The sequence below is a fragment of the Triticum aestivum genome, chromosome 7A (assembly GCF_018294505.1).
Source record: "Triticum aestivum cultivar Chinese Spring chromosome 7A, IWGSC CS RefSeq v2.1, whole genome shotgun sequence".
In the NCBI taxonomy this organism is placed as follows: Eukaryota; Viridiplantae; Streptophyta; class Magnoliopsida; order Poales; family Poaceae; genus Triticum; species Triticum aestivum.
The window spans coordinates 689,695,083-689,704,064 of NC_057812.1; the positions used below are offsets into that span (position 1 = coordinate 689,695,083).

General features: G+C 43.0%; 1 protein-coding gene across 1 annotated transcript; it reads left to right on the forward strand.

The window, feature by feature from the left end:
* Positions 1-2,966: 2,966 nt before the first annotated feature.
* LOC123154795 (squamosa promoter-binding-like protein 10) lies at positions 2,967-8,430 on the forward strand. The gene is made up of 3 exons (XM_044573431.1): positions 2,967-3,735; positions 7,610-7,752; positions 7,852-8,430. The coding sequence occupies exons 1-3, from the start codon at positions 3,077-3,079 to the stop codon at positions 8,232-8,234; spliced, it is 1,185 nt and encodes a 394-aa protein (XP_044429366.1). The 5' UTR covers positions 2,967-3,076; the 3' UTR covers positions 8,235-8,430.
* The last annotated feature ends 552 nt before the right edge of the window (positions 8,431-8,982 follow it).

Below are 8,982 nucleotides of genomic sequence, written 5' to 3' on the forward strand. Positions count from 1 at the left end.
CATCCGGCCCAAAAAAAAAAGATCAAGTGAGCACATATTCGAATCAGCATCACATCGAAATTACTAGTTGACGAGTACTCGTTGCAAAGATCACTTCAACTCCCCTGGTGTGCGCCACTTGTCGCAACCTGGGGTTTTCCTTTTTTTCATAGATCCGTTTATTCAAATGTTTTATCTCTCAAACCGTGCGTCCAAATCTCGAACCGCTTTCACCGTTGGATTCCTCGTGTCGAGATTTTCAAAACTAGATCCTATGTTGATAGGTTTTGACGAACTTTTTTTCATGAAAAAATCAGACGAAAAGGCCGAACCTGGAGCACGAATTTTTTTTCTTTCTGAAAGAGGCCCGCCCGTGCCTCTCACACGAAATCACAACCGTGCCTCTCGCGGAAAAAAAATGTTTTTTCCGTTTTCGAGGAGGCACGGTCGTGACTCTCGCGAAAGAAAGAAAAAAACAGAAAACGCGATTTTTTTCGTTTCCAAGAGGCACGGCCGTGACTCTCGCAAAAGCACACCCGTGCCTCTCGCGGAAGCAAAACCGTGACTATCATGAAAGAAAAAAAAAATAGAAAACATGTTTTTTTCGTTTCCGAGAGGCACGGACGTGACTCTCGCGAAAACACACCCGTGCCTCTCGCGGAAGCAAAACTGTGACTCTCGCGAAAGAAAAAAAACAGAAAACGCGTTTTTTCATTTTCGAGAGGCACGGCCGTGACTCTCACGAAAGCACACCCGTGCCTCTACGGGAAGCAAAACCATGACTCCCGCGAAAGGCGTCTTTTCACACAAAAAAATTTCAATTTTTTTGTCGAAAAGCTAAGAAAGACCGATGAAAAACGAAAGCGTCGAAAACAACTGTTTCAAAAGCCGAAAATGCATGCGGAAAAAAATCCGAAGGGAGCGCCCAGAGCGCGACACGTGACAAACAGCTGAGAGCGCACCAAATGGCATTGATCGTTGCGAGGCTCCCGAAGAAGCGCTCGTTAACTAGTTGCTCTCGCATCACATTTTGATTTTGCAACCACAAGAAAAACAGTAAGAAATAAGTAAATGGCCCACGCAAGTGTCCATGCATATCTTCTCTATGGGTGGTATATGCTTCCTCCTCGAAAAACCACAGCGACTTGTTGCACCGGAACAGCAACGAGACGGCCGGCCATCTTCGTCTAGTGAGGCAGCAGACACATACTACATGCCACGGAAAAAGTTCAAAATAAATCTTAAACTTGTAGACGAAAGCTAATTCGAACCCTAAACTCTTAATTCCAAGAATCAGCATACCAAGCTCTTTAATCCTGGTTTATTTTGAACCTTGAGCACGTTCTCAAACAGGGATTGTGGACCTGGCAGGTGGAATCCCATGATAGTTGAATGTGCTCGCGAGTGGGTCGGCCCAAAAGACACAAACAGAATTTTCTTTTTTTTCGTAGCATGGAAGTAAAAGTACCCAAAAAAATTAACTCTCGAGTAATCAAACTAGCCCCACGAGTTTCGAAGTCCATTCGCTTAGAGCATCTCCAACAAGTGCACAAAAGTTTCACGTGCTAAAATAGTTTTAGCGCGCCACTGTAGCACTTTTAGCGCGCCGGACCCAACATTGGTTTAGCAGATGCCTAAAAACGCGCGCCCAAAAAACATGCAGTGCAAATTGTGAAGTGCACGTAATCCGGCGCCCAAAATTTGTAGCTTCTGATAGCACTTTTTAGCGCGTGCCCAAATTTTTTCGTGCATGCAGTATTTTATCGCTTATGTTGGAGCTGTCCGGCGCCCAGAAACCCGAATTTTAGCGCCCGAAACAGTTTTGGTGTGCCTTTTGAGATGCTATTAGCCACTAGTCCATCCGTGTCCAAATTGAAAATATTTGTCAGGGACAAACGTATATTGGAAACGTGCAGGCCCGAACGACATTTGAAATATCTGCATTTTTTAAAGTGCGAACACTTTCTGAAAATTCTGAATACTTTTTAAAAATGAATGATTATTTTCAAGACACAATTAATTTTGAAAAAGCAAACACTACTTGGAACATAAACATTTTTTGCGAAAATGCAACAAACATTGAAACCTGAACAAATTTTAATTTTCTTAGCAATGTAAAAAGTGTTCGTATAGTTTTGCAAAATCTAAAATGTATATTTGGAAAAATGTTAACCTGTCACATTTTCGAAAAAAATGTTTTTGGCATTTTTTACATTATTTGCGTTAAAAATATTCATTATTTTAAAATTATTTAGATTTTTTTCAATAAATGTTTTGAAGGCTTTCCAAAATGTGTTCATATATGAACTTGTTCCTATCTTTTCTTATATGTAACGCGCAATTTATAACGACTAGCAGCTGTCATGGCGATTGGTTATGTCCGGCTGCCGCGAGTTCCAGTTCCCTAGCTAGCTCGAGATCTCTCACAAGCTCACTGTTGCTTCTATTTTTGTCGCTCCTAATATATGAAAAGTGGGTTCGTGTATATTTTTAGAAAATATTTATTTTCATTAAGAAAATGTAAATGAAGTTATTATCATTAAGAAAATATAAAACAAACAAAAAAACCGAGCATAACGAGCGCGCGAGAGACCACGTTAATAGGCCGGCCTGATTTGTTCTAATGTCCAGCCAGCCCAGTCAACAACCCTTGCCACGTTAGCAAATACCAGCTAAACTTGTCTCAAGAAAAAAAGCAAATACCAGCTAAACGCCTTCAGTTCTAAAAAAAAGCCTAAACGCCTTCAAGGTTTAAAATTGACTGGGAACGAAAAGTTCGGTGTGCTAATTTGCAGGATTAAAAGTTTAGGTTCGACTTAGCTTTTGTATACAAATTTAAGATTTGTTTTGGACTTTTTCCATATGCCACTCCCGGACAAGCTACGCGCCAAGAGTTATTGCCAACGAACACGCACACACTCATCACTCTCGCTCCCTCCTTCCCTGTCTTCCTTTTTAACCACCTCTCCGCCCTCCACCACCTTACACAGCACAGCACAGCACAACCTCGATTCATACAGCTATCGAGCGAGCTTAGCCAACCACACGCCTCCCAGCTGCTAGCTCCCCCGGCCTCCCGCCCTCCCCTTGTCGGGCCATGATGAGCGGCGGCAGGATGAACGCGGCGGCGAGCGACGACTTCCCGTTCGCGGCAATGCAGCAGCCGCCCTACGTCGGCTTAGAGCACGCCGGCGGCGGAGGAGGAGGCCAGCGCAACCAGGGCGCGATGATGTACGACAACTTCGACTTCGCGGCGGCCGCCGCCGAATTCGGTCAGTTCCAGGACGCGCCGCACCACCAGATGCTGGCGCTGCCACTGAACGGCAACGGCGCCGGCGGGCTCGTCCCCATGGCGCCGCCGCCCATGCCCGGGATGCAGCTGCAGATGCCGCCCATGCCCCACGGGATGCACAGCCACGGCGACGTGTACTCGGCGATGGGGATGGTGAAGCGCGAGGGCGGCGCCGGGGACGCGGGGAGGATCGGGCTGAACCTCGGGCGCCGGACCTATTTCTCCCCCGGCGACATGATGGCCGTGGACCGGATGCTGATGCGGTCCCGTCTCGGCGGCGTGTTCGGGCTGGGATTCGGGCGCGCCCACCACCAGGCGCCTCGGTGCCAGGTGCAGGACTGCAAGGCCGACCTCTCCGGCGCCAAGCACTACCACCGGCGCCACAAGGTGTGCGAGTACCACGCCAAGGCGGCGCTTGTCTCCGCCGCCGGCAAGCAGCAGCGCTTCTGCCAGCAATGCAGCAGGTCAGCAGAGTCAGACCCCATACCCCACTCCACCCTCCATCAACTCTCTCTCTCTCTCTCTTATATATATATATATATATATATATATATATATATATATATATATATATATATATATATATATATATATATATATATATATATATATATATAGGCTTGCTAAACTGTGCCTGCGCGCATGGTGTTCTATCCTACGCTCCGGCCACTTCAAGCCTACCAGCCAGTATGCGTTAAGTAGCCCTAGTTAACCAGGCGGAAGGGCGTGCACAATGTGGGGAAAATCGAACGTAACGTCTTACGACCGAAACTGCTCCACGTTGCTAACTTCCTTCGTGAAAAAAGAATAGTAGTAACAGGTTACCATGCGCTAATTAACAGAGCCATCCCTCGCATGCCTACATTTCACTTCATCGTGATTGTCCAAACATCGTAAAAAGGCCTAGCCCAACTGTTAATTCCTACCATCAGTAATCAGTCATATAGGATCTAGTAAAGATGTTACTATCAGTATTATGGCACTAGTAAATGGCCCTTATTAAGTTGTAACAGATTACCATCATGGTTACATTTTGTACCCACGTCCCCATGATTGTAGTAATACATTACTACATATATCAGCCTGGATCAAAGCATCTTTGACTTTTTTGTTCATTTTTTTTTGCATTATCATCCACAATGAGCATCTAGTAATGTGTTACTGCACGTCTCAAGAAGGTTTTACTACGATAAGGGATGAAACCATAGATATCTCCCATCCCGGTAAAAAACTAGGTCCATTACCATCTATAGTTAATCTATTACTAGCAATGAATAGTTACCCAAATTCAGAACGTGGCGGAGTAACACATGGTAACAGAATTAAATGTGTTACTTTCTTTTGCACATACCGTTACCCTCAAACATTCTTGCTATGGAGACGCGACCCGCACGCCTGATTAGGAACGGCCGGAGCGCAGGCTAAGCAACAATGCGCGCACGCTCACAATAGCGCAGCCGTATATATATATATATATATATATATATATATATATATATATATATATATATATATATATATATATAGGAAAATGGTTGTGTATTTCTGGGAGTACGTACTCCCGCTTTTTATATACCACATAGATGAATCTTTTATATCACTTTATTATTTTTAATATACTTCATTAGTAATTATTAGATACCTCAAAATGAGTTGCATGAAAAAAATTCATGTGAGTCTACATATTTTTAAATGTTTACGTATATACTGATGTGTTTGTACGTAAAAAAGGTATATTACAAAAAGTACATCACAGATGGTATTTTTTCAACAAAACTCGTATTGTGGTATCTTAGAATAGAGGTAAATACACGGGCAGTCATAAAATTTGCACGTGACGGTCAGTTTGGTGCATAAACTTGTGAAATACATGTTTTTAGTCATCAAACATGCGTGGGCGTGCAAATACGGTTCTTTCTACCGTAGCTGGGCGTATTACATGCATGCACGGCATGCCAACATTACATGGGCCCTCATGTCAAAAAAAACATTACATGGGCCCGCTGTCAGTGGCTGAGATTTTTTTTCCAGAAAGCACCCTTGCATTTCATTTTTTTACATAGAAAATTCTGAAATAAAACAGAAAAAAAGATGGATCAGTATGGATGGGATTCGACCACACCTGCAATTCGCATGCATATTGCCCGCCAATCGGCTAACTGACGTTTGACGTTAGACGTCTAACGTGGACAATTAGCTTTATATATGAGGACCGTTCTAATTAAAATAGAAATCAAAACCAGAAAAGGGTTCATGAAAAGGTGGAAGCCCCGGTTCGAACCATCCGGCCACAATGACACATGAAAAGATAAACACAATTTATTTTATGTATTTTGCTTTTGTTTTTTCTATGTAAGTAAACAACTTATATTCTAGATAAATTTTCTGGACAGATTGACCAGATTTGTCTATTGAATTTGAGTATTTTCCGGAATGAATGCATGCATTTTTTTACGGTCAAATCAACCAATTTCCGTTAGAGTATCTATAGCAGACCCCTTATATGCGGATCCTTATAGTGTGTTTACAGTTGTTCAGACAACTTTTTGGCGCAAAACCGCAAACTGGCGATTATTTTATGGATCGGCGCGATATGAGGGATTTGCTAGAAATGCGCTTAGAATTCAAAAAAATACATTAAAAAATGTAGATAAAACAAAATATAGTACAGAATGAATGTATGTTTGCGGGCAAATCAACTAATTTTTTGTTTGAAATCGAATACTTTTAAATGAAAAAACCTAGATAAAATAAATTGTACTTTAGAATGAATGTAAATAATTTCCTTTGGACAAATCAAAAGAAATTTCTGTTTAAATTCGAATAACTTTAAACTTAAAAATCTTGATTAAAGAAAATATAGGTCAGAATGAATGTACATATTTTTTTGACAAATCAACCTTTTTAAGAATTTGAATAACCCAAACAAAAGATAATATAGTCCATAATGCATGTACATAAATTTCTTTCGAACAAATCAACAGAATTTTGTTTGAATTCGAATAATTTTAAATTGGAAAACTAGATTGAAAAATATAGGCCAGAATGAAGGTACGTAAATTGTCCAGACAAGTCAACTAAAAATTTGCTTGAATTCTAATAATTTTAATTTACAAAATCTAAAAAGCAAAATATAGTGCAGAATGAATGTCCATCATTTCCTTTCAGACAAATCAGCGGAAAATATGTTCGAATTTTAATAATTTAAATTTGAAAATGTTGAGAAAAGAAAATATAATTCTAAATGCGTACCTTTATTTAGCCTAAAGGATCTACACATTGATAGTCCGTGTAAACAACAACGGTGGTGTGGTTGTTACAGCTAGTCGATGGTTCGAACTCCCTCAGACCGATTTTCTAGTCCAAATTATTCACAATGCACACCGACAGGCAGGACCCAGCGGGATACTATTTAACATTACCTGTGTTGGAGGGCTTTTGTACGAAGTTTTAAAAAAACTTGAGGGTGTTTCTATAAAAAATATCACATGCACAACGCTTCAGCCACTGACAATGGGCCCCGGCCACGCCGGCATGCCATGTAGGCAGTGAATACATCTGTGTACAGGAAATGTGACCGTATTTGCACGTCCACGCAAGTTTGATGATCAGAAACACGTATTTTACAAGTTTATGCACTAAACTGACCGTCGCGTGCAAGTTTTTATGACTCCTGGTGTATTTACCTCCTTAGAATATTTAATGAAGTATATTGAGAATAATAAAAAGATATAATTAATGCGTATATGAGGTATATTGAGAATGGGAGTACATACTCTCAGGAGTACAGAAGAGGAGCCAAACTTGTGAACTGATGTTGTTGCACAAGTATACTCCGTAGTCCGTATAGCTTAGCTAGGTTGCAGCTTGGCTAGTGGGAACTGTTTGCCTTTCCAGTCTTCACTATGTTTTTGGTTCATCTCGCTTGTCCGTTGCAGCGGCCATGAGGTCTCAGTCTCAGAGACGACCAGTCCTTGCATGTATAGCACAAACATGAGCTTTTCAATGGCGTTCTCCGGCCCTGGGGATCGATGGAGACAGGATCAGGAAAAGAAAAAGTGATCCGCTTTCTTTGGGCTAGCTGCAGAGTCCAGACTGCTGCGTGCTGCGACGAGTGGCTGATCCTTGGCAGGCTTTTGCCCTGGGCATATCCCTGCTTTTCTCGCATTGACCAGTGTTGTGTGGCGGTGCCAGTGGCGACTAGACTTTTTCATATGGGTTCACATGCATGCATCACCTGTTGAGCTAGCCAAAATTTTAAGTTCTTTTAGGTACGTACAACTTGAATTTTATGTTTAGCTTAGCCTAAGCTGTTCTTGTACTTTGGATCATCTTTAGGTTCCACGTGCTCACGGAGTTCGACGAGGCCAAGAGGAGCTGCCGGAGGCGGCTCGCAGAGCACAACCGTCGCCGGAGGAAGCCGGCGGCCAGCAGCACCATGGCGGCGTCCAAGGACTCGGCGTCGCCTTCCGACAACAACAGTAAGCCCACAAGTTCTCTTTATCCAATTGCATCCTACCTAGTGCAATAATCATCATTTATCAGGGCTAATTTGTCCTTACGTACAATTTATTGATCAGCACTGAGCACGACGAAGTCGACCATCTCCTCCAACACGAGCGCGATCAGCTGCCTCCAGCAGGGCCAGGCCAGGGAGGTAGCGGCGACGAGGCCGACGGCGCTCACCCTCGGTGCGACGCCGGAGAAGGACGACCACCAGCAGCAGATCAGGAACGCCATGCAGCTCCACCACCATCAGGAGCAGCAGCACTTCATCAACTCCCTCTTGCAGAACAACATCCGTAACAGCAACATCCTGTCGTGTTCCTCGGTTAGCTCCAGCACGGTGCCATTGGCGGTGGCGGCCAACGGCGAGGTCTCCGACCAGAACAACGACAACAAGAACAATGTCAGCAACAACGTCAACAGCGGCATGCATATGTTTGAGGTGGACTTCATGTAGATGTTGGATCTTGAGCATTAGGCTTATAACATACTCCATCCGTCCCATAATCTAAGACGTTTTTTTTGTCACCACACTAGTTTAAACACCACATTTGAAGTAAGTGGTTATAGGGCAAGGTGCCGAGGTCCAGTGTTTGGTGAATTGGGGCTAAACAGGATCGAAGTGTTAGATAATCTTGTGAGAGTCCCCTAATAGCAACTACTTCCTCTGTTCCTAAATATTTGTCTTTATAAAGATTTCAAAAAATGACTACATACAGAGCAAAATGAGTGAATCTACACTCTAAAATACGTTTATATACATCCATACGTGGTAGTCTATTTGAAATCTCTAGAAAGACAAATATTTAAGAACGAAGAGAGTAGTAGGATAGGTTGATAGTAGTAGACGGCTTGGAAATTGGATAAGCAGAGTCAGCACTGGTATTTGGAGTAGTAGTAGTCCTAGATGGAGTTGAGTCGTGTAGGCTTAGAGTTGGAAGAGATAATATCGGTTATGCATTGATTTTCACAGAGTACATGCCATATACAGTCCCCCCCCCCCCCCCCCCCCCCCCCCCTCAGCAAGAACTCCATTGGCATGGACGTTAAGGCTGGATGTGTACTCGTGAAACACCGGTGATGGTAGTCCTTTGCTGGACAAAACAGCAAACTGGGAGCTAGACAGAACATGTAACACTCGAGCTTCTCCCAAGGAAACCCGGTCACGCACAAAAATGAAGATCAATCTCAATGTGCTTGTTGCT

Bases quoted from the DNA above. Each gene is read 5' to 3' on its own strand.
- LOC123154795 (XM_044573431.1), top strand. From the start codon at position 3,077: ATGATGAGCGGCGGCAGGATGAACGCGGCGGCGAGCGACGACTTCCCG. The intron at 3,736-7,609 runs GTCAGCAGAGTC...GATCATCTTTAG, and splicing joins TTCTGCCAGCAATGCAGCAG to GTTCCACGTGCTCACGGAGT. The intron at 7,753-7,851 runs GTAAGCCCACAA...TTTATTGATCAG, and splicing joins GTCGCCTTCCGACAACAACA to CACTGAGCACGACGAAGTCG.